General features: G+C 38.5%; 1 protein-coding gene across 1 annotated transcript; it reads right to left on the reverse strand.

Annotated features, from left to right (window-relative positions):
• Positions 1–1,051: 1,051 nt before the first annotated feature.
• On the reverse strand, positions 1,052–26,900 carry LOC134353327 (protocadherin-20-like). Its single transcript, XM_063061363.1, has 2 exons — positions 26,791–26,900; positions 1,052–3,808 (listed from the first exon to the last, which is right to left on the reverse strand). The coding sequence occupies exons 1-2, from the start codon at positions 26,839–26,841 to the stop codon at positions 1,226–1,228; spliced, it is 2,634 nt and encodes an 877-aa protein (XP_062917433.1). The 5' UTR covers positions 26,842–26,900; the 3' UTR covers positions 1,052–1,225.
• Between the last annotated feature and the right edge of the window lie 457 nt (positions 26,901–27,357).

Genomic DNA, 27,357 nt, shown 5'->3' on the forward strand with positions numbered 1-27,357 from the left:
GTATAGGGAGAACCTATATTTTGAGTGGAGTGAGAGGAGTACGGATATGATGTTATAAATTGTGACTTACATACTGTACCTCTTTGCACCATACAACGGGACGAGATTGAATGTATGGGATCAATATACTGCAAAATTTCAAATGGGATGTGTTTTTAGGAATCTATACCCATGACATTTAGTTTCCTATAGATTTTATCTGCACTAATTGCATAATATATGTAGATCCCTCTCTACACATCCACCTATGTAGCCGGTTGAGATACAATGGTCCTGATGTACTTATCTGCGTCCATCACTGCTTTTTCCACTTGATTTAGGAATTGCTGTATAGAAAAATGGGCACATGTGATTTAAAGAAAATCTTCAAAGTTCCTAAGTCCATTTTTTTATAGAAGTTAAATCTCTCATGGGATCTCTATTGATGCACTTCCTGAGAATCACAAACCCAAGATTCACTATAATATCTATCATTATGTACTTTGTCTGGGAGGCCAGCCAGTGATACTGGTTCAGTCATTTGGAATGGGAAGCAAAAGTTGTCCTTGTGAGGTAAAGCCACCTTGGCTTTCAAATGTTCCCCGTTTGTTATAATTTGGAGATATAGCAAACAGCTCTAACCATTGAAAACCAGAATTCATCCTTTGAATCTTAATCATAATTTGAAATATCAAACTGCTAAAAATTCAACTGTTCCTGAATGAACTAAAGAATTAGAATATTTGAAGTTAATGCAAAATTAGCAGTGTTATGTAATTTATGATTTTTAATAGATCATTTTCTTTTGGTGTCATGCTAAGAATTAATGTAAAGTTGAAGAATATTAGAAGCTTTTCTCCCATCATCTGTTTATATTTCACAATAAGGCTAATTAATTTAGTTTTTCAACTACCTATGCTGATTGTACATTTTTATATTTAATTCCTCATTCCCCTTTTATTGAAGGATCTATACAGTTATAAGTTTTATTTTCAACTTCAAATTATCAGTGTGCATATTTTCAGCCAAAATTCTCTCTAGCATTTATTCACTCTTTGTGAAGTGTTTGCTATCACACAACTTGATGGAGACAAGATTATAAATATATATATATATATATATATATATATATTTGTTTCTGAAAAATAAGAATGGTTCTTGACAAGGTTTATTTTTATTCCTTCTAAATAGCTATTGGTTAAAGTATTGCGATTGGTCCTGTATTTTTTAAACAAGCTATTCAGCATTATAATTGTGCATCGTTCCAGTCTTTCGTATAGTAGTCAAGGTTTATTTTTAATGGTATTTGGGCATCTTTGTAAAGTTCTTTTCTTTTGCTTTTCTTTCTCATGCTCAGAAGCATATAAAGAGCAATAGTAAGGAAAATAACAGAGACAACGATCATTGCGACTGCAATGGGAATAACAGGAGGTGAACAGGGAAAGTCCAGTGTCTGCATTAGGGGGCATGGATTTGGTTCTGACTGTTTCTCTTCTGTGAAAACAGCTTGGCTGTGTAACAAGGCCTCCAAGTAACTTTTGTTGCTCACGGTCTCATTGACAAATAAATTGACCATTATCGTGGAGTAGAGTGGTTGTGGTTGTCCAAGGTCGCTGACTTTAACCAGTAGCTGATATAAGCCATAGTCTTTATGCAATAATTTTTCCTGCAATGTAATATTTCCTGTAGCTGTATTAATTCCAAATATGTGAGGAGCTGGGCCATTTCTTCCAATGATATTATATGTCATGACAGCATTAATACCAGTGTCATAGTCAACAGCATAAATCTCAGCCACAGAGGCTCCTTGGGGTGTGCTAGGTGGCACAAGAAGCCAGGATGCATTGGATTGAGGAAGTAATACAATGGGAGGATTATCATTTATATCCAGGATGAACACTGTTATTTTTGCTGTTGCAGAGAGGGATGGTTGTCCACTGTCAATGGCCTCAATCCAAAACACGTGCATAGTATTTTTCTCTCTGTCCACTGAAGAATTACAGTGTAAAGTTCCTCTGGTGTTGTCCATTAAAAAATTATTACTACCATTCAGGATAGATACAATAACAAGACCATTGAGACCTGCATCCAAATCTGTTACATTGATAATTCCAATTTCTCCATGTTTCGGGAAGTTTTCTGGTATAAAGAAAGTATAATCATTAGTGAAGAAAGAGGGTACATTATCATTTTGGTCTAAGACGTGAATGATTACAATTGTACTCTTCCTTCTCGGAGGGGTTCCATGATCAATAGCCGAAACAGTAAATGTGTACAATTCCTCTTTCTCTCTATCCAAAGAAATGGACACAGTTAAAATCCCAGTAAACTGTTCAATTGAAAAGATGTTTGGAGCATCAGATCCCAGAAGGTAAGCAACTTTTCCATTTTGACCACTGTCTGCATCAGTTGCAAAAATCTTTAGCAATAAAGCTCCTGGTACATTGTTTTCTTCGATCGAGGTTTCAAATGAACTTTGGTGAAATTGTGGAGAGTTGTCATTTTCATCAGTAATCTGAACACGGATTGCTAGTTGATGAACATTTCGGGGATCTTCAGCCTTAACAATGATTTCATACTGGTTCTCAAGCTCATAATCTAACTGCTCTGAAGTGACAACCAAGTGTTTATTCCCCAACCTCTCATATGGTTTTAGATAGAAAGGAACATTGCCAATGATGGAGAGTGAACCTTTCAGATAATGGTCAGGGTCAGTTACCTCCAGCAGAGCAATTGGTGTGTTTTCAGGTGCTGTTTCCTTTAAGAAAATCACACCATTTGCCTGGTTAGCGATGTAGCTGATTTCCAGCTTCGGACTAGACTTGCTACCATGAATGATGATCACTGTAATCTGAACAATAGCTGGGGCGCATCCTGGACCATTGGCTAAGATAGTGAGTTTGTGTTCAGGAAGCTTCTCTGGGTTTTTATTTCCAGAAAATGTGATAACTCCAGTGGCACTATCCAAGTTAAATAGTTTCTTTGATGTATCCTGCACACGGTTGCCATAGGAATAGGTGATTTCAGCATTGGGTCCTAAATCTGCATCAACGGCGTGAAGCTGTGTCACCATGCTGTTGGAAGACATATTTTCAGGCACCTGAACTACAAACTCAGATATATTGAAAACAGGGCAGTTGTCATTGATGTCCTGGATGTTGATCAGAAGTGTGGCCGATCCAGATAAGGGAGGAGTGCCACCATCTACTGCCATAAGTTTCAACTCATACAGATTCTTTATTTCCCTATCTAGTGACTGCAGGACAACAATGGATGGTGTTTCACCATCTTTCAAACCAAATACATTTTGGCTGCTTTCAAGGTAATAATTCTGAATGCCATTTATCCCGGCATCTTTGTCAGTGGCAAAGTAATCTACTCCGAATGATGTGCCTATAGCTGCATCCTCTGGAATAGAGAGCTCCATTACTTCTTCTTCAAAATGTGGTGCATTATCATTGACATCCAAAACGACTATCTTAACCTTCACCATTTTCAGGTATTGGTTGGCACATAGTATAACTACATTAACTTCCTGGGTACAAGGACTACCATGGAACTCAACAGGACATAATGTTTCCCTGTCGATTCTCTGTTTTGTTGTATACAGCTCCCCACTCCCATTCTTCAGCATGACATATTCCATTTCCTTCATGAACTTATAAGCCAGTGAATTACATTCCGTATCCATTGCTAAACCTGTATCATTAGCTATATTTCCAATGAACACTCCTTCATCCTCATTCTCTTGTACTTTGTATTCATATTCTGTGGACAGGTAGCTTGGCATCTTGTGGAAGAACAATATCAAAAGAATGTAGATACATTTCTGTAAAACAAAAGAACGGTTACTTGTTGTTATGATAATATATCTTTAATGTGAATTCTCCATATTTGATTTTAAACACAACAAAACTTACTGTTTTTGTTTTTGTAGCTTCTTTTGGTTGTGAATTTTATATTTCAAAGGAAAAAAAATCAATGTTACCTCAGATAGAATGAGCATCCATTTAACCATTGTGGCTTAGGAAGGTTAAATGACGACAAAGTTTCCTTACCAGATTATTTCCCTAGTTATCACCTTCAAAGAGCAGACAATTCAAATAACATTACAGTCTGTATTACTGGCCTAAGTGAATGGGCAAGATGCAATAAATTGCACCCATATTTTTTGATAATACAAAACCGGGTGGGGAAAATATTCTATGAAGAGGATATGTATAGATGGGCAAAGAAACAAATTAGAAGATGGCAAATGGGTCACAAAGGTAAAAGAGAAAAAATAAGTTTAAAAATATCAGTAGCAAACAGGACACACTTAGATTTGTGATAAACTGGAAAATGTGTAGGGGGGTTCTGGTGCATAAAAGTGTTTCACATATGAAAAACAAACATAGCTACAAATTATAGGTCATATTTTGTTACAATTACAAAGAATTGCAGTTATATGGAACTTTGGTGAGATAGTGTGAACATTGCATTCAATTTAGACTTGTATATATTGAAGGAAATATGTACTGTAATTAATTTGCAGATATTGAAATCAATATTTACTAGATTTGTTTCTGAGCTGAGTTGTTGGTTCAAACAGGAGAAGTTAGAATTGGTGAGCAAATACTCACAAGGGTATAGAAGAATGAGCAATGATTTCATTGAAAGGCATGATTGAGAAGAATTGATAGTGAAGATTCAAAGGCTTTTTTTTAGTTGGAGAGCAAATTAAGAAATTTAAAATGCTTTCTGAATGATCAAAGCTTAAATTAAAGAGTGTTGTATGTAAGGCATTTGCAAAACATAGAAAGGGACAGATAATGATAGCAATAGAGAAAAATATTGTTAATTTGTAAGACAGAAATAGAATCTACATAGGTGTAACAATGAGGTGAAAGAATGTTAATTATACCAAAACCAATAGTCCAAAACACCTAATAATAGGAAGAAAATCGTTTTTAAGAAAGAACAGTTGTTAAGTTGGATTTTAACTGATGTAACCATCATTTAGTGAGATATCTCAGTAAAAGATGCAGAGATGAAATGTACTATGTGTACATGACTCCCATATGTAGAAGGCCAACAAAAAGTCAAAATCAAATACAAAGTCAATTTATTATCAAAATGCATATACTGTATGTCCCCATTTACAGTACTACCTTGTGATTCATTTTCTTGCAGCTATTCACAGAAAAATAACAAAATACATATACAAACAGAGAGAAACAAATGATGTGCAAAACAAGGCAAATTGTACAAATACAAAAATACTGAGAACATGAGTTGTAGAGTCCTTGAAAGTGAGTCTGTATGTTGTGGAATCAGTTCAGAGTTGTGTTGAGTGAAGTTATCCATACCAGTGAAGGAGCTGATGGTTGTAGGTTAATATCTGTTCCTGAACCTGGTGATGTGACACTTAAACCTTCTCTACCTCCTGCCTGATGTAAGAAAAGAGCATGGCCTGGATGGTGTGGGTCCTTGATGACAGAAGCTGCTTTCTTGAGCCAGAGCTCCTCTTAAATCTCTTCAATGGAGGGGTAAGCTTTGTCTGTGATGGATTGGGCGGTATCCAGCACTTTCTGTAGGCTTTTCCATTCCTGGGTATTGGTGCCTTTATACCAGGCCACATTGTAACCAGTCAGGATACTCTGCATGTGCATCTGTCGAAGTCTGTCAAAGTTTTAGGTGACATGCTGAACCTGTGCGAACATCTAACAAAGTAGAGGTGCTACTGTGCCTTCTTTGTAATGGCGTCTACATGTTGGTGCCAGGACAGATCCTCTGATATGGTAACACCAATGAACTTTACTTATCCTCCCCATCTCTAATGAGGAATGGCTCTAGATATTTGATAATCAGCTTTTTGGTTTTACTGATGTTCTGTGCAAGTTAGTTGTTGTGGCACAACTGAACCAGATTTTAGTTCTCCCTCCTATATGCCAATTCATCACCACCTTTTTATTTGGCCAACAGCAGTGGTGTCATCAGCAGACTTATACAGTATGTATGGCATGGGAGCTGTACTTAGCCACACAATCATATGTATAAAGCAAGCAGAGCAGAGGGCTAAGCACACAGCCTCGTAGTGTACCTGTGCTGATGGTGCTTCATTATCAACCTCTCAAAGCACTTTATCACGGTGGATGTAAGTGATATTGGAAAATGGTCATTAAGGTAGGTTTCCATGTTCTTCTTGGGCACTGGTTTGACTGAAACCTTCTTCAAGCAGATGAGTTTTTCAGTTGGCTGAAGCTGATTCGTGTAACTTAGGATATACCGGAGCAGATCTCTAGTATATAGAAGGAGCGGTATGGCCTGATAATTGTGATTATGCTATGGTTTAATATTATTATAGTTGAAAATTACACAAGCAGAATGAAGCTTAGAGTAATAAATTGGACAAAAACCATACATTTTGAGAAACATACAATAGGTCATGGATTAAAAAAATGAATTTTCCTCTACTTTTTTCTTTCTGATCTGCTCTGGTGTACTAATATGACACCACCCTTGCACTGAATGTCCTGGGCCTGAGAAAAATGGAATTCAAAACTTCCTTTCTCCTGTGTATAGCATCAGTTAGTGGCAACTTCACCACAAAATAGAGCAACAAATCTGCAGAATAAAGATTTATCTAGCTCATAAATTATCTGATATATTACAATTTTGGTAAATTAAGTGAGGAACACATGTCATTTACAAAACAGAATTTAAATGAAGTTCAGGAGAAAGGAAACCCAGGATTAAAAGTTCTCAGAACATTAAAACTTGCAAAGCAGGTCAATAAGAATACTTGAAAAAACTTAACTCTGAGTTGTATCTCCAGACTGAAAAGGAGCTATCAATTTATTGTGATTGCAATAGACCAGCTGTTGGCTTGAAAGCAAAGAATTTCATTGCTGTACAAACGTATCTGCAAGCAGATGAACAAACCTGATGGACTGAATGACCTGATTCTGTTCCTGTGTTTTATGGTTTTATGATCTGAAAGATCTGTGGAATGATTTTATGGGATGGTAATAGTGAAAAAAATAATGCAGTTATGTGATATTTTTTGCATTTTGAGATCTTATCATTTTACTACAAAATATATGGATGAACTTCATTGATGTATTAATTCTTTTGTTGGTAAGGACAACAAAGTGATCCAAGTGTACAAAACACTAAATCGAAAGACAGCTTAATAATGCCATCAAGAGAGCAAATCAAGCATTCATTTTTTTCTAATGAGATAAAACTGCACAGTAGTGAAGATAAAATAATCTTGGCATTCCTTTTGAATCTGGAGATACAGCTCGGAGTTAATGTTTTTAACGATCTTAATGCTAAGTCTATGTGTTTGCCATATAATGAAAATATGTATGTTTCAGAGAGAATGCAAAAAGATTAACACAGATACTAAAAATGGAGTTTATACCTATCAGGAAATCATAAAACAGGCTGGGTAACATTGCTCTTGAAAAGCAGTTTGAAGTGGTGTAATACCTAAAAATCAGAACTTGGGATGAATAGTAATTAAGTTTTGCGCTTCTTCAGAAGAGAAGGACTGAAATCCAGCAATGGGGGTTCATGGACAAGAAATCAGAAAAGGATATTTAGAAGGAACTACTTCTTTCCCCAAAGGAATGTTATAATGTCTCCAATATGAAAAGTTGAGATGAACCCATGTCAGCAGTTTGGTCAAGGGGATCAAATGTTAGATTTCCAAGTAAGGGACTGAGTAAGGAGAAGGTTGTAAACAAGGTACAAGGGAATATAGACAAATGAGTGAGGTAGAACAAAGCAAATTCATGTGGAAAATTGTGCCTTAGTGCACAGAACAAAAAAAAACATTTTTAAATAGTGAGAGATTGAGTAACAATGATGTTCAAGGAACAGATATTCCTCACAGGCTGGCCTTCTGATATAAGTTCAGCAAATGAGTAGGAGGGCATCTAGTATCTTAAATGTCATTACAAAATACATCCATCATCTGAAATCCCCAACATCCAGGCCATGTTCTTTTCTTGCTGCTGCCATCAGGTAGGAGGTACAAGAGCCTCAGGACTCACACCACCAGGTTTAAGAATAGTTACTACCTCTCAACCATCAGGCTCTTGAATTACACTCACTTGCATCCATTGAAATGTTCCCACAACCGATGATCTCACTTTAAGGTTTCTTTATCTTGTTATCTCTTGTTCTCATTATTTATTGCTATTTATTTATATTTGCATTTGCACAGTTTGTTGTCTTATGCACTGTGGCTGATCTTTCATTGATCCTGTTGTAGTTACTATTAAGATTTTCAGTTTATGCCGACAAGAAAATGAATTTCAGGGTTTTATATGGTGACACATACGTATGTACATTGATAATAAAATTTCCTTTAAATTTTACACTTTTGAACTTTGACATTGGTGAGACCACATTGTGAGTTTTATGCATGTTTATCATCCTTCATAAGAAACAATGAAAAGGCAACCCCCATGTTATGGGTATGGGTGCATTGGTAGAAAATAGTCTGCAATGCAAAGCTGTATTATCTACATATACAACAAGAGTGAGGTTTATTTGCTTTTTGCTTTATGCCAGGTTTGAAGTCTTGATCTTCAAACACGCTTTTCCTCATATAGCTCAAGGCACTTTGGGGAAAATGGCAAGTTTCAGTGCTTCTGATAGCTTCTGAGGCAAGAGAAAAAGGTTTATGCCTTCCAGAGTCTTGTCATGAACCTCAGAGTTGGAGGATAGTGATATATAGTGGGACCACCGGGTCATGAACATTTTATTTTGTAGATTGTAAGCGGAGACCTGAATAATTTGAAGTTGATGATTACGAATTCAACTTCAAAGTATGTGCATTTGCAAGCATTTACTCTGGACTGAGTCCTGCCTCTTTATTAATTTTATTCCGGAGATGTATACCACTGTATTCTAAATGTGTTAAATTGATAGGTTGATTTGTTGGAGTATTTTAAATGCTAAAATATCTGGACCTCAAATGCAAGCATGCATTTTAGTAAATGTATTATTAATTAAAAAGGTGATTGATTTTGAAGATTAAGTGACAGTGTGCTTCTCTTCAGCTTGTGTATTGCAGCAGAGCACTGATGATGATATGTGGGACAATCATCATTAATCCTCTCCTGCATCAACCAGGGCAAGTATCTGTACAAGCAATACTGTTTATCTAGATAATATTATCAATGTCTTGTGACACATGGAAAGCCTCAGTCTGCTTTTCTTTCTCAGTAGTAAGCAGTTCTGTATTTTTATACCTTGAAATGAACCAAGGTTCCATACCATGTATTGTGAAGTCACATATGAATACAAGAAATTCATCTCATCCTTAATGATTTCAGTTTAAGATTGAACACAGAAATTTGACATACTGAATAATTGAAAGTATAGTTTTAATATTTCAGAATATAGTTCTGATGCAAGGTTAACTAATAAATCATTCATGTTAGTATCCTCCTTGATGCTTTCAGGAGTAAATATCTATGTTGTAAATGATCTCAGAGTGACTGAATACTCCTTAGATAACTATTTTGCAAATATTTATTCAATGACCTCTGGCAGAAGTAATTGATAAGGAAATGTCACACCTGACCACTGATCTTTTTGCATTAAAAGACTTGCCTTAAGGTGTAAGACTTTCTCTTAGCTGGGGTAGGTGAGACAAATTATATGTTAATTGCCTGGAAATTGATACAACATATGCCATGTCTTTGTACCAAGGTTTTGGCTGGTGGAGATCTATAAGGGCTTACTTCAAACTTGGAGATCTGATGTCATAGCCAATTCAGGAAACTAATATAAGAGGGTAGGTAGGTAAGTTTAAATGGGGCATGAAAATACTCAGCTAAAGAGAGACTGCCTACTCCTGTTGAATGGTCCCCAGGTATGATAAGATGGATTCTTGACCTCACAATCTATTTCATTATGGCCTTACATCCTATTGCCTACCTGCACTGCACTTTCTCTGTAACTGTAACACTTTATTTTGGATTATTGTTTCCCCTTGTACTGCCTCAATATGCTGTTGTAAAGATGGATAGCATACAAAACAGCATTGTTCACGTTATCTTGGTACATGTGTCAATGATAAACCAATTTACCTGTTGATAGAAACCAGAAACTGGTAGGAATGAAGACTTTGCAATTAGTTCTGTTCTGTAGTTCCATCAAAGGACATCAAAGGAATTGCTCCATTCCAATGCTTTATCTTCCTAAAACGTCATCCTTGAGTCTGAACTATCATGGGTTTAGTATAATTCCACGACACCCCAACTCATTCTTTTGAAGTCCGCAGATTAGATGGCCAGTCTAATATGGTGACTGATGAACTGGTCCCCCAATTCATACATGGTTTCACCATAGTAGAGGAGGCTGCATCGGGAACACCGGACTTAATAGGTGACCCCATATATAAAACTTAATCTGGCAGCTTGGTCCACATATCCACTATCCTCAAGGTAAACAAAAAACGTTCCCCTTCTACTTACTTTAAGTCTTTTCTCTTTCTCTCTTCATGTATGTCTTTTAGTTTTAGATTCCCCTGCACTGAAAGAAAGATTTTAACCATCCACATTATCTGTGCCTCTTTTGATTTTATAAGGCCACTCCTTTGCTCCACAGAAAACAATTCCAGCTTATCCAATATCTCCTTAACTTGAGATCAAGAGTCCTGGCATTCTCAATACACTCTCTGTACACATTGTATGTTCTCATATTTATATATACTATGGATATACTTATATAATGCTTGATTCTTCCATCCAAGGCTGTGATGAACCTTGGTATGATCCTGCAATAATCCTTTCTTTCTTTATCAATCTTTTTATTAATTTAAAAAAAGTACATATATACAAACAAGAGGAGAAAACTATATTGATAACAATACATATAAAAGGTAAAATAAACATTATCAAGATCATACATACTATTAATCTAATAATATATAATAAAAAATAAGATAATCAATTTTCCTCTTATAAAAAGAGAAACAAGATAAAGAAACTTTTATAATTTTTTATGTATATAAAAAAAGAATCCCACTATTCTCTATAGACATAAACAAAAGGTAAAAAATAAAGAAAAAGATAAAAAAAAAAAGGGGGACTGGGCAGCCAGTCTGAGAGTAAAAGCAAGAAGAAAGAGAAACTTTCTGATCAAATCCAAAGTTTCGAGAAAGTAACTGGAAGAGCAATAAATCAAACCATATGAAAATATTGAATAAAAGGTCGCCAGGTTTCTTCAAATTTAAAGGATATATCAAAGTTCAACTTCTTATTTTCTCTAAACGTAGACAGGACATAATGGAGGAAAGCCAATAAAAAACAGTAGGTGGATTAGAATCCTTCCATTTAAGCAAAATGGCTCTCCTAGCCAATAAAGTTGAAGAAGCTATCATCCGTTGAGCAGAAACAGGAATATATCCTGCTTCCGGTGGAATGATCCCAAAAATTGCTGTAAATAAATTCAGTTGTAAGTTCAAATTCAAGATGCCTGATAAAGTTTTAAAGAAATCTTTCCAAAAATTATCTACCTTGATACAAGACCAAAACATATGAGTTAAAGTAGCCACCTCAATATTACATCTGTCGCAGATAGGATTAATATTGGGAAAAATACGGGCTAATTTATCCTTTGATATATGTGCTCGATGTATTACCTTGACCTGTATCAAGGAATGACGGGCACAAATAGATGAAGTATCTACCAAATGAAAAATTTTATTCCATTGATTATCTGAAAGTGACTCTCGAAATTCCAATTCCCACGCACCTTTAATTTTATCATTAGATACCTTTTGCAAATTCAATAACCATTTATAACTTATAGCTATCAGACCATTTTGAAATGGTTTAACCTGAAAAAGGGTATCTATCATATTGGATGGATAAGCAGTGGGAAAATTTGGAAATAAACTACATAAAAAATTCCTGATTAGTAAATATCTAAAGAAGGGTGCATTAGATAAGTCATATTTATCCACTAACTGAGTGAAAGACATTAAACAATCCCCCATAAAAAAATCTAAAATAAGTTTAGTTTTGGAAATTAAAAAGGTCTGATCGGAAATTGATGGTTTACAAAAATAATTAAGATGGATTTTACTAGAAAGAACAAAGTTATTAAACTCAAAAAATCTACGAAACTGAAACCAAATTCTTAATGTATGTTTAATAATGGGATTGAGGTCTCGACTACCAATCTTAGAAAGCAAAAAAGGAAGAGAAGCTCCCAGTAAAGAGGCCAAAGAACACCCCTTCACCAGTCCCTGCAATAATGCATTGGTTACAGCCTCTCACATGGAAATGACTTATCTGACTTTTCTACCTGATGAATAAACTCATCTCTGGATGCCTGATGAAGATGGTGGAGTTTTTCATTGAAACATTGATTATAATCGATACCTGTACCCAGCTGGAAGCCCAAGAAGAGATTATTCACCATATATGCCAGGAAAGCACTAGATCCTGAGCACTATATCAATAGTTCTATATCCACTTTTATCTGTAATAATTCTTTACCTGAATGCTTCTGAAGATTAAATATACAACACCACTCATTCCACCTGAGCTCTTCACCTTTAAAAAAGCTCCAATTTTGATTTTCCTTTCATTATTCCAAGTCAAACCTGTCCAATCAAATAATAGTGTTCTAATAATGAACCCCAGTATTTCCCTACTACCGATCTCAGGCAAACTGGTATGTAGTTCCCTGTTTATTTTCCCCTTTCATATTGGGGTTGTATTTGCTATCTTCTGTTGGATGAAAACACTTAATGGAAGATAATAACTAGTCATTGTCTCTTGTTACCATAGTCACCTCTTTCAAGACCTTTGGAAGCAGATTATTAAATTCTGGGGATTTTTTTTTCAGTGTTATTTAGTCTGACTTGCATTCATTTCATTCAGCTTGTCATTAACTCAAGACCTGTTTTCCTCCCAAGGTTTTAACGTATTCATTAAATTGTGATTGTTTGGTACAAATTGCTTGTTTAATTTCTTTGCGATTGCTTTATTCCTAAATACAACTTCTTATGAGACATTTTGTAAGGAATCCGTGTGAACTATTGCTTATCTTATTTGTATATGGAGAGAAGGTATTAATGTCACATACCTGTACCTCTGTACAGTCAATGATTCAAGAGATTGCTCTCATAGTCAGCTCTTCATTTCTTGGTCCTTCTTTGCTGAATTCTTGAGATGCTCCAATAAACTTTAGTGTTTGTCCTTTATATTATCTCTAAATTATTGGAAGTCACTGTTGGATCACTTAAAGGAAGAAAGCCTTGATGTAGCTAACGTTGAAGAAGAACTAGAAAAGTGAAATGCCAAACTAGTAATGAGCAGTGAGAAGTAGAAAAAATAACAAGTTCAGCAAAGGGAATGAAAAATAAGTATCAGCAAATGTAGATGCTAGGTGAAATTTGATAGGGAAACAAAGGAAAACTGGGCATGCTGGTTCATGGAAGAAATGGGATCAACTTTCCAGCTCTTAGTTCCATCCCTCCCCCTCCTGTCTTCTTCCATCTGTTACGTACCCCGTAACTGGGTTGCCAAACCAGCAGAAATGGATCACTCAGTTGGAGTCTGGATTACTGAAACTAAGAAAGTTTTATTAAAGAAACAAGCAACACAGTAATCGGAAGGATAATAAATGCAACAGTTCAGCAATGATAACCATACATGTGCACAGAATTAAGATAACAGCATCAATCAAGCTCTATCGTTGTCTAGGGGTAAATGACCAAATTTCAAAGTGACTCAAAGTTCAGTCCAGTTTAGTAGTTCAGTTCGCAGTAATCGTTGCCATGGTGATGGACAACGTGGGGGAAGAGAGAGATAGAACAGGAACAACTGATCATTCAGAACGGCTTCACTCACAGACTGGCGATATGGCTCACAAGCAACTTTTGGGCGGGTCCTTGGTGATGTCACCTGAGGTCACCGACTGTGACCCCTCCTCCAGATGCGGTCGATCCTCTGCAGTGAATCCGGCACCCAGGCAAGGGCGGACACACACCAGGTTCCCGCTGATCATACCTTTCCACCCTGGCCGTTGTCTGATACTTCTCACCCACTCGTGAGAGGCGCACCGCTTCCAGGGTCTCGTTACCTCGGGTGGCGTGTGTGTCCTGCCTTAGTGAACCGGTCCCTTTTTATCCCCCTGCTGGGGTATCGCCTGTCCATCACTTCAAACAGTTCAGGGTTCAAAGGGGGAGCCGCTCCAGACAGCTCTCTCTCCCACGTCCCTTCATTACACATCTCCAGACGCTGCTCCATTGTTCCTTATCTCTCCTTCTCCTGAGGGCAGGTGGCAGACCACTTGCTGATGTCACTGATGCTAACCTAGGCCAGCAAACATCTTAATTTTATGTGTATTCTCGTCACACTTCCCCCCTTTTAAGGATTTTTACCGGGAGGTAAAAATTACAAACATGAATACATTATTTGATACACACACAAATATACATTTTTATCAGCTATTTGGCTAACACAGCGAGTTTGAAGCTGTCAACACCCCGACAGACAGTCATCACATTTTCTGTTCCTTTTACACGTGTTATTAATAATCCCTTAGACCAGGCTCTAACTCAGCAAACTTCATAGTGGCCAAAAACAGTGATGAATTGCGACCAATGTAACCTCTCATTTGGCTTTTTCCCGGACCACAATAACAAGGGTCGTCCCATTCCGACTCAGTTTTCTCTCGCAAGGGCTTAGTAGGAGGGGGACGGGTATTGACCGCAGAGTTATTGCAAAACTTCCTGCAGTACCCCACCATCTCCAAGAGCCTTCTGAGGGCCCTCTTGTCTGTCGGGTTTGGGAGGTCAGCGATAGCCTGCACTGTAGCTTGCATCACTGCCAGCTGCCCCTGTGTCACCACAATTCCCAGGTAAGTGACCCTCGTGTGGCCGAATTCATTTTTTTCAAGGTTCACTATCAAGCTGGCTTCAGACAGCTGTATTAAATTGCCAATACACACCTCTGTGTTCATCAGCCCTTTAGTCACTGAATTACTCATTAAATATGGGTGTTGTTTACTTGGCTGGCCTATTGTAACCACAATCACCCAACGTCCCAGTTCTTTGCATTTCCTCGGGACAATCAAACACATGGGTGCGAGTCGTTTAATTACTCCTTCTAAAGATTCGCTTTGTTCGGGGATTAAGGGAGAGACTTTATCAGTAGACCTGGCCAAAACAATAGCCTTCTCCCATCTGATCGATCCCATACTAATCTTTTCAAAATGTTTTTTTCCTCTTATCAGGGGGCCCCTAGCTTCTTTGATTTCCACGCTAACACCGACTAGGTTTGTTAGCATATCAAAAGCCGGTGACCGTCTCAGTTCGCGTCGGTCATGATCAATAACATTTTTCCCCCTGGGCAGCCGGTAAATCTCTTTCATGATTCCACCAACTGTTTCCTCCAGCACCGCAAAATGTCCACCGGGGGGGGGTACCTCGTGGGCCATGTTAAAAACCTCATCCCCATAACTCTTTTGCACCACCTCCCACTCCTCATCTGCGGATACTGTACTTGATTTCCCTTTTAGCACTTCCTCCTCCGCACAATAGCCTACTAGTTCCCTTGTCAAGGCTGTGTCAGAGAGAGCGGTCTCTGCCACAACTATCAGCCCCTCGTCTCGCTCCTGCGTCTGCACAAATTCTTTCCTGGCTACTGCTACGTCCGTCCCAGATCCCTCACTACTTCTTATCTCACTACACCCTGTCTCATGCAAGGTTGGCAGAAATGTTTCAGCTAAATTCACTATCGCGGGCCCGTGATGAACCTGTGAGTCCATGGGCGGGGCCTCAATGCTGGCAGGCTGACCTGTCAATCTCACAATTGGGAACACGATTCCTCCGGCGATGTCATTACCGAGCAAGACTTCCACGTCTTTCATCGGTAATTCGGACCTCACCCCGATCGTGACTAGTCCAGAGACCAGGTTGCTCTGTAAGTGTATCTGGTGCAAAGGGACTGATTCTGTCCCTTCCCCAACACCTTTGACCTCTACCTCCCCAGTCTGGGTCTCTGAGCTAATCTCTAATACACTCCTCAGTATTAGTGACTGACACGCTCCCGTGTCTCTCCAGATCCGCACTGGAACTGGTTTTAACCTCTCCTTCACTGACACCAATCCGGCCGAGATAAACCTCTCGCGCCCTTCCTGGACTTTTTCAGACCTGTCCTTCCCTAGCGGTTCGCTTAACAGCTCGATACAGCCATTCAAAATTTCCGCTTTTCCTTTCCCCGTCTCCTTCCTTGGAGCAAAGCACCTGGACGCAAAGTGTCCAACTTTCCCACAATTATAACAGACGACCCCAGGAGACTTCCTACCAGACTGCTCCCGGTCTACCTTATCCTTTTACTAGTCCCCGGCTTACTTTCTGACTTTTCCGGCGGACTCTCCCCGTCGTCCTGACTACCCTTCTGGTAGCCTTTACTCGGGGCAAACTTCATTTTATGCGTCAACGCATACTCATCCGCTAACTTAGCAGTTGCGGCTAACGTGGCTGCCTCTTTCTCATCGAGATAGGGGTCTCATACCCTCAGGGACACAACCTTTAAACTGCTCAATCAGGATCAGTTGTAGCAGTCTGTCATAATCCCCCTCTACCCCCTTTGAGGCGCACCAACGCTCACAATATGTCTGCATCTCACGGGCAAACTCCAAATACGTGCGGTCCCACTGCTTCCTCGCATTCCGGAACCTCTGCCGGTATGCCTCCGGGACCAACTCATAAATCCTGAGGATGGCCTCTTTCACCACCTCATACCTCTGGGCATCTTCCGCGGACAAAGCGGAGTAAGCTTCTTGGGCCTTCCCTTTCAGTACACTCTGAAGTAAGACAACCCACTTATCCCTCGGCCAGTCCTGACTTATAGCCACTTTTTCGAAGTGGAGAAAGTACCGATCCACGTCAGTATCGTCAAATGGGGGAACCAGCCTAACCTCCTGGGTCGCCCGGAACCCTCCACCTTGGTTCGGCACGAGCCCCTGCTCGGCCCTTATCTTTAACTTCTCCAGCTCAAATTCCCTTTCCCTCTGTTTCTCCTCTCTCTCCAACTGTCTGTCCCTCTCTCTCTGTTCTCTCTCCAACTGTCTGTCCCTCTCTTTCTCTTCGTGTTCTAACTGCCGTACCCGGAACTCGTGCTCGAGTCTCAGTTTTTCAAGCTGTACCTGTACCGCGTCGCCAGCAGGTTTTTCAATAGACACCACCCCCAGCTCACCTTGGGGAAACACACCTTTAGATACATAGTGCTCTACAATAGCACTGTGTATCTCCTCTCTCCTCATTGTCGACTTCACCTTAGCAAGATTCAACCGTTTGGCCACAGCTATCAATTCCGATTTCCTGGCATCCTCTAATGCCTCCAAGGTCGGCGCCTTTATAAATTCCTCAGCCTCCATTTCTGCTGTTTGTCTTTTCTTTCTTTCGGGAATTTTAACCCAATCAATTTACTCCGTCCCAATTTTAGCGTTCAAAATCGCGGACGAGAACCCCACTTATGTTACGTACCCCGTAACTGGGTTGCCAAACCAGCAGAAATGGATCACTCAGTTGGAGTCTGGATTACTGGAACTAGGAAAGTTGTATTAAAGAAACAAGCAACACAGTAATCGGAAGGATAATAAATGCAACAGTTCAGCAATGATAACCACACATGTGCACAGAATTAAGATAACAGCATCAATCAAGCTCTATCGTTGTCTAGGGGTAAATGACCAAATTTCAAAGTGACTCAAAGTTCAGTCCAGTTTAGTAGTTCAGTTCGCAGTAATCGTTGCCATGGCGATGGACAACGTGGGGGAAGAGAGAGATAGAACAGGAACAACTGATCATTCAGAACGGCTTCACTCACAGACCGGCGATATGGCTCACAAGCAACTTTTGGGCGGGTCCTTGGTGATGTCACCTGAGGTCACCGACTGTGACCTCTCCTCCAGATGTGGTCGATCCTCTGCAGTGAACCCGGCACCCAGGCAAGGGCGGACACACACCAGGTTCCCGCTGATCGTACCTTTCCACCCTGGCCGTTGTCTGATACTTCTCACCCACTCGTGAGAGGCTGGCCTGTGTGTCCTGCCTTAGCGAACCGGTCCCTTTTTATCCCCCTGCTGGGGTATCGCCTGTCCATCACTTCAAACAGTTCAGGGTTCAAAGGGGGAGCCGCTCCAGACAGCTCTCTCTCCCACGTCCCTTCATTACACATCTCTAGACGCTGCTCCATTGTTCCTTATCTCTCCTTCCCCTGAGGGCAGGTGGCAGACCACTTGCTGATGTCACTGATGCTAACCTAGGCCAGCAAACATCTTAATTTTAGTGTATTCTCGTCACACATCATTTTGGATCTCCCCCTCCCCCTCCCACTTACAAATCTCTTACTATCTCTTCTTTCAGTTAGTCCTGACGAAGGGTCTCGGCCCGAAACGTCGACTGTACATCTTCCTAGAGATGCTGCTTGGCCTGCTGTGTTCACCAGCATTCTTTATGTGTGTTGCTTGAATTTCCAGCATCTGCAGATTTCCTCGTGTTGAAGTTAAAAGTGGTAGTTTGAACGAAGGACAGGAAATTTGAAATTTTTGTTAAAAGAAAGACTGCAGATGAGTGTGACAGTACAAAAGGATGAGGAAAATTGTCAGCTTGTGGAATGTGGGGCAACGGTGGCGGGTGAATACGCTACCGATTAGATCAGAAGGAGCAGAATTGCTACCTTGAACTAGAGATGATGAATATTACAAAACTGAATTGGATTGGGTCGAGGAAGGTTATCTTGAGTAAAACAAAAGATGTAACTATTCTGAAGAGGGAAGAGGATAAAAGCAGTAACAAGAAAGTTGTCAAAAATAGTGCGTCTTTGTTAGAACCTGAAGAGTGGTATCAGTGACCTTTTAAATTAACTAAGAATGTTGGAGTCCACCCCCTCTGTGACCTGGGGCTTGTTGAAGCTTGTCAGTTTCTGAAATCTTGTTGGAGTCATGTACTTGTGGGCTGTTTGATGAAACACATGGGTGTGCACAGGTGACTGTTGGTTATTGAATATTGGTCCATTTGAAAATCCACTTGTGATCTGTGAATTTTCTTTATTATGTGAAGATTTATAAATTTGTGAGGTGTTAAATTATTTCCAATTGCTCTGAATTTTCTGATTCTCTTAATTCCCACAACTGATAATATCCTACAACCCCATACACACTTCTGTTCCACCTCTGCCACTCAATATTTCCCACCTTCTCCTGTCACATGCTTCTAACCATACCTGATCTCCTACTGTCTGCCATCTATTTACTTATTTATTGCCACTTATTTATTTTGGAAACTTGCTTAACATTTACTGATTTTCTTGGCTGACAAGCTGTGCCAGGCATTCAGACTGTCAAATTCACTGTAAGAAATGCAAGACAATCAAGTATGGTCCCATTAAACCAGAAGACATAGCAGCAGAGTTAGGCCATTCAGCTCATCAGTTTTACCCCTCTGTTCCATCATAGCTGATTTATTATCATTCTCAACCCCACTCTCTTGCCTTCTCCCTGTAACCTTTGATGACATGACAAATCAAGAAACTATCAATCTCCACTTTAAATATACTCAATGACTTGGCATCCACATCCATGAATGGCAATGAATTCCACAGATTCACCACAGTCAGGTGAAACAAGTTCCTTCTACAGACTCCCTGTTTCCTCAACACAACCTGCCCCTACAGCTATCGTCATATCGTCAGCAAACATGGATAAAATGCCATCAATTCTATAATCCAAATCTGTCAAGTTGGGGACCATGCACAATTCTGATTTGATGGAGACGGACGTGAGAGTACGGAGGAACACCTGGAAAACTTCTGAAATGCCCGCTTCGCTGCCGCTGCTACTGTGTGGTAACCGGAATCTCCAGAGTAGAAGGCCCCGAATCCTCGGCTTTGCTTGTTTCAGCGGCCGGGGCTAGGTCGAAGGCGCTCGGCAGAGGATGGCACTCGGGAGGCTGTATTGGAGGGGCTGGTCGGAGGCTCGAAGTTTTTGGACAGATGGATTCAGTGTCGGCTGTGATCGGCTGCTTCCAAGGCATTGGCAAGTTGACGGTGCCTGGAGGTTTATGGCAAGGAGTTTCTCCCTTTTGCTGCTTGCTATCGGGAACTCGAAAGTCGATCGACTCGGGGATTTTTGAGACTTTTTTTACCGTGCCCATGGTTTGTTCTTCATCAAATTATGGTATTGTTTTGCACTGCTGTAACTATATGCTATAATTATGTGGTTCTGTCAGTGTTAGTCTTTGGTTTATCCTGTTTTCTGTGATATCACTCCGAAGAAACACTGTATCATTTCTTAATGCATGTATGCATTTCTAAATGGCAATAAAAGAGGACTGAGTGTTCTCATAATCTAATCTAATCTAATAGATATATATAGTATAAAAATAAGAGGACTTCAATTCCGACCCCTGTGGAACAACATTAGTCATTGACAGACAACCAGAATACGCCTCTATTATTCTCATTCTTTTTCTGCTGTCAGTCAGCCAATCTTCTATCCATGCCAATATCTATCCTGTCATACCATGGACTCTTCCTCTGCACAATTCTTTCAATTGATTTCTGTCCAGATTAGATGACATCACAGTATTGACTTTATTCAGGAAACTCTCAAAATATATTGCACAAGAAGATTATAAAAGAAAAAAAAACATCCTTATTTTATAAGTAGCAAATATATTTTGTTTAAAGAGTGAGGCATTGGCAGATTCTATTTCCTGTCCATCATGTATTTCTGATGGTTCATTTCCTCTCATTACCACAGATGGTTGTGGAAACCAAGACACTGGATTTATTTAAAGTGGACATTGATAGATTCTTAGTTAGTTTGGGCACCAAAAGTTATGAGTAGAAAGCAAGAGAATGAGGTTGAGAGGGATTATAAATCAACAATGATAGAATGGAGAGCAGACTCAATGGGCTGAATGGCCTAATTGTGCCCAATATCTTATGGCTTTCTCTTGCTTTTCAATTCAACTTTTAGATTAAATTGGATTTTAAAGCAAACTGTAATTCCTGTAGTTTGCATTATTTGTATTCTCACTCTTTCTTCCAATGATAAAGTGTAGAATTCTTGAGAGTACATCTATAATCTTTCCATTCCAGTAAAGTCCCTTTGTCCATCAAACCACAGGTTAACACCCAAGCTTTGACCTCTCTTTTTTAAGCTCTTGCTTCTGTTTTATCTTCAGTTTTGACTAATTCTGTCTTCACAGAGTTCTTGAAATGATGTAATACTTAAATACGGTGTAAATTGCAACTTTTTTGTTGCTAACCTGCTTTACTGCAAACTTTCAAAAATAGCTACTGGATTTTAATCTTGCTTCATAATGACTGGGTAATATATTGAGAGTGAGCAACACCTCACAAATGTTTGTCATTTCAATTTTCTCCATTTACTGTGCAGGAGAATTGAATCAGCACAGTGCCATGAATAGTTCAAGGGCTCTGAAATGTTTGACGGATGTCCAAATGAATTTGCAGGATTACAACCCAAAGGAAATCGTGGAGTGAGGTAAATATTGTCAACCATTCAGTTAATTTTGACAGCTATTTTGTGGCCATATCCTAACAAGTGTGCATATCTTGTTATCATGAATTAAAGGTTTGTTGCACACTTAAATCTGATTGATTAAATCAGATTTAACCAATTTCCCCTGGGATTAATAAAGTATGACTACGACTATGACTATGACTATATGGTTACTTTGCAAAGCTTCATTATATCATTTGCATATGATTTTGATAAATAAAGCCTTTTCCAGCTCTTCTCTTTCACAGAGAACATACAATAGATATACAAACCCATTATTTCAATGGAACATGCCTATAATAGAAAGGTGATATTAACACTTGTGACTTGTTCAGTAAGTTAGTAATGCAGTAGCATTACTTTGAAAGAGGAGGGAGACAAGAGAAAATTAGCCTGCCATCTTTCTATTAATTCCAATTGCGACCATTGAAACTGTGATGTTCACTGATTGCATTGTTGAGGTGTGTGTTGCAAGAAGGCCTGGGACCACTACATATGATTCTCACAGAGTTCTATTGGGCAGGTAAAGTGCGACGTTTTGGCCTCTGTTAAAGTACAGAGTTCTTTTTCTATTGCACCATTCACCCATTATTATCTACACAAGTTATGACTTGAACAGGGATTCTAGAATGCAACAACTCTTGTCAAGCAGCCAACAAAAACTTGCTGCAGGCTTGACTATTGACTTATTTATGAGTAGGAAATTTTTAAATGTAACTTAAAAAAAACATACTGTTTGTCAATTTATTGTAAAGCTCCAAAGATTCACTGGGCCAGCTTATGTATAAATGTGACAAACAACGATCCAAGGAGGATGTTTCAATTTAGGTTTTTAACAGCAGTGATACATATGCATTTGTGACTTGAGGACAGGAGAAAGCTACTCACCCCCTTAAATTTGCTCTGCCATTTAGTACAATCATACTTGATGTCATCGTAATTTCGACTCCATCTTCCTGTCTACCCAGTAGCCTTTCACCTGCTAAACAAGAATCGAACCACCTGTGCTATTTGAACATTAAAGGATTCTGCTTGTGCTGCCTTTGAGTTCTAAAGACTTGCAAGCTCTAGGGTTTTTTTTTTGGTCTCATCATTGTCTTAAATAGAAACTACAGTTAAGTGGGCTTAAATCTGGTCATGAAGTAATAGATCAGCTGATATCATTACATTTTGTTGTTCTTAATGTTAAACATCCATATTTAAGGCCTGTATCTCAGGAACAGTCAGATAATAAGCATATTGCTAGTGGATAGTAGGGTAGGTGTTCAGGTTGGTTAAATACTTTATTGTTATCATAAACCACCTGATGTCTCTTTCATCTATATCTCAAGGGAAATATAAGAATGAGCCCTTTCCCACTAAATTTTTATCCAGGTAGAAATGCCCTTGCAACTCAGCAAAAATGGGATTAAAACAGGTAATACATTTTTTTTGCATTTCTGTAATTCTGTTTTGCAGTTTTGAAAATAATCTTTCAATCTAAGTAATTTTAATTTACGTTGAAGTTATCAAATAGAACCACATCAGTACTAACTCAAAAAATTTACTGTTAAACATGGTAATGCACATTATTCACAGTTTTATTCAATTAAAACTAATTAAAACTATATTTCTGGAAATACCCAACTTTGAGTCATATTGCATCATCCAGAAATCCAACCATGTGTTTTCTGCCTTCGGTCATTCTTGTGAACTGTGACCCTGGTTCTATCCACATCATGGGTGAACATGATGACATTCGTCTTGTTGAATTCTCGTGAGACAACATGGTCTTCAAACTGAGAAAGATAAATTAACTCTCTTGATATCCACTAATCTCTAAGAATCTCCACACAACATCCCCCCTAATTCTACAATTTCTCTTTGCTTTGTTACTTGCACAGATTTCAACCGTTCAGCAATCCCTTAACCACATTGCCCCTTTCCTCACTTTAATCTATTAGTCTACAATTACTACACTTCTCTGCTAGCCAATCCAACCTTGCTACTGCTTCGGATTTCAGCATTCACAAACCTCACCCCACCGAATAATCAGCTCCAGTGGTTTAACTGATGCTTGGATGATCATGTTGAACATTTTCCCTTCTCCAACACATTCAGCATGGGCCGGGTCTTGGAAACAACTGAAGTTTTACACCACAAGGTAACAACCAAGACTTGTTGGTCCGCACATCATTGCTAATCCAACACTGCCCAATGAATGCATGAGAACTTTTTAGACTTATCGGTTCAAACTGCATTTTACTGTAATTGTTTCACCAAATGAGTTACTATTTGATTTGGTACGGATAATTATATTAAATGAACCCTCACCCAACCAAACACAAGGAATACCTGGACATGGTTTCTTACATACACTCAATGACCATTTTATTATCTACATCTGTACACCTGCTTGTTAATGCAAATGTTTAATCAGTCCATCATGTGCCAACAACTCAATGCATAAAAACATTCAGACATGGTCAAGAGGTTCAGATGTTGTTCAGACTAAACATCAGAATAGGGAATAAATGTGATCAAATTGACTTTGACCATGGAATGATTGCTGGTGCCAGAGGGGGTGGTTTGAGTCTTTCAGAAACTGCTGATCTCCTGGGATGTTCACGCACAACAGTGTCTAGAGTTTATACAGAATGATGCAAAAAGCAACAAACATCCAGTGAGCAGCAGTTCTGTGGGTGAAAATGTCTTGTTAATGAGAAAGATGGAAGGAGAATGGCCAACTTGTTCAAGTTGACAGAAAGGCACAGTAACTCAAATAACCATGTGTTACAACAGTGGTGTGTTACAATATTATATTGTATATTGTAATTGATGTACCTATTTTTCCCTATATTCTCATGTATTGCATTGTGCGATTGCCGCTAAATTAACATATTTCATGACATATGCCACTGATATTAAACTTGATTCTGATTCTGATTTCAGGAACATTACAAACTTAGATATTGATTTAAAGAGATGCATTGCCAGGCCAGAATTCATAAGTAATTAAACATAAGACACTTGCTTAAACAAGTTACAAAGATAGAAAACAGACACAGAAGTTAAAACTTGATTGAAATGACAAAGAACATAATACGTAAGATTAACGATTACACATTACAGCAACTAATGTATTTCTAGAACCATGGTCATATACACAAGACATGCAAAATCTTTTAATAGTGAGATCACTAAATTAGGCAGATTGTTCGGATCAGATAGCCAGAAGCCTTACTTAGCATATAACCAACTGCGTAGACCAGCTGGGCTGCAAGGTCTGCTGCTTGTAACCTGTTTTCGATTTCTTGGAGTGAACAGTTGACAGGCAACTTTACGAGGTCAAAATTAAAGGCACTTTTTCATTTGCCAGATGACTACTTGATAAGGCTATCATAATCAAAGTGAGCAAAGTCTGTGGAAAACTAAAGTAATTACTTCTATTTGTCTCCATTAAAGAAGCAGAAATTAATACAGTTAATGCCCAAAGTTTTCCCAAGACGCAACACCCAATATGTTGGCACAGCATATATGATGAAAAATTAGCAACGTGAAACATCTGGTTTTCTCTCCATGGATGTTATCTGATTTCAATTATTTCAAACTTTTTTTTTACTTTATGAATCCTCCCTGTCAGCATTCTCACCAAGATGTACATTTCCCTTATGAACCGACATGCCATACAGGAGATTTTCAAAACAATTTTGTAAACTTCCAATTGTTTCCATCTCTGTTTTGAAGTTCAATATTGATGACCTTCAGCTGTATACGTGTTTACTTCCCCAAAATGGGGCATCAGTTACAATAGATGCACATTAGTTGAAAATTTTGAATTTGGGTTGGAATTCTGTTCCACTGAATTTCATTTGCAGCCTGAATTCTACCAATGTGGAATTGGATTTCCTGTCTACTCAGTTATCGGTGAATGATGATAGGCAAGGGTGATAGATGGTGTTGACATATGTCCACCTTGACCTATTGTGAGATGACAGAATAACCAACTTAGAATGTTCAAAAGTTTTTCTTAAGGATTATTCTAGGCTGTTTGATTCTAATCGACATGACTAATCTGTGACAGTTTTGCAAGTGATTTTATGTGGCGTAGATATCATTTTGCTGGTTGTCTGATCTCTAATAGCAGGAGGCAGTAGAACATTTGCATGCAGATAGTATTGATCCCCGTTGCTAAAATGACATTAATGAAATCATAAAATAGGAAGGAAAGCTTGGGCCCCAGTTTATTTCAATGATTAGTCATGGCTTACTTTTTTATGACAGTGTTACTTTCTGAATAATAAAAGAAATCCTGACCTGCTAAACATTTTTCAGGATCCTGTTTTATTGTAAGTAATGTAACTTCATTGCAAGAGTCCTGGCAAGTAAATTGTTGGAGAAAATAGTACATTGTAAAACATTTTAGTGTACATTGTGAATATGAAGTGAGTATTTAGTATTGTTGAAAATGTGAAATAAAACACTGAAAAATAATTGCACCTGAAAATGAATGATATATTTAACCTGGCATTTAAGATTTGGGGAATAAGCCATTTGTTGACATTGAGCTTTTTCCTCCTTCTGAATATTGCTCATGTTATTCATACAGTACTAGATAAGGACATTTGTTTGTTTGGAGAGTACTGGCTAACTGCTTCAAATTTTGATCCCAAATGCTAATGCTGGATCTCCTTTTCATATATTTTGTTGTACAACTGATGCTATACTCCACAGTGGCTAAAAATACACATTCGTATTCGGAAACTTCAGGGCTATTAAAGTATTTAATTCAAAGGTGACTAACACTGTGAAAGTACTAATCATTCTAACCTGTTGGTAAAATTTAAACAACTTCAGTAAACTGAACATTCGCATTTAGTTAATTCTTAGTGAATTTGTGGGAAGTAAAAGATTATAAATCTTAATGCTGCTGCTAACCCATAGAATAGATATCTATGCATTCTTTCTGTTTTTCTAAACTTATCCAATCGAGAGTGCTGACATTTGAAATATAAATGTAACAAATTAGCAATTGATCAGAGTTGAATAAAATCTCTACAGCCCAGTTCTTCGTATGTAGATATGTTGTATGTACTTCAGTGCTGCTGATGAAACATAATGAAGCTAAGCTCTTAAGTACAGAAAATCTAAGGTAATCAATTACTAATATAATTACAACAGGCGTTGCAAATGCACTGTTGTCATACTTCTTGAAGTGATCAGAAACAGATGAACCCTGAAGACAAGTGAAAAATAGAAAACAAATGCAATTACCTGAAGCACAGATCCTGTAAAATCCACACAGAAAGTACTTTTAAGGTCCATATTTCCAACTACTGGAATTTAGTCTGCTAATAAAGAACCGTGTGCTTACTTCAGCAGTGTCTGAAAGTGTCAATGCTGCAGTATAGCAGAAATTCCTGCTTTTGATGCTAGCAGCTGTAGGTGGGGCTAATAGTGTTTTAGCCTTTTCTTTAAATGTGAGGCACATAATTCAGGAAACTGGCAAGAATAGCTCCCCATCCAGTTCGTCCTCATTATTCATTGCACTTAAACTTTTAAAACATTAGTAAAGTTTTCAAACATCATTTGAACATAAGTAGTATATGGGAAGAAACAAGTCGCTAAAATATTTGTGTGGTATTGCAATGCTTGATCAAACATTTACTGTAGTTTTCTAATTAATTTTGTGCACAAAACGATACGGATGCTGGGATTCTGCCGTAGAGTACCAAATAAGAAAATGCCTTTGTCAGTGCTTCTGTCAGCACTATTTCATGAGAGGTGTTTATAAGTTTGTTCCAAGTACACTGTTGAAAGGTGCCAGCATCCCACATTGCG

The sequence above is a fragment of the Mobula hypostoma genome, chromosome 10 (genome assembly GCF_963921235.1).
Source record: "Mobula hypostoma chromosome 10, sMobHyp1.1, whole genome shotgun sequence".
Classification (NCBI taxonomy): domain Eukaryota; kingdom Metazoa; phylum Chordata; class Chondrichthyes; order Myliobatiformes; family Myliobatidae; genus Mobula; species Mobula hypostoma.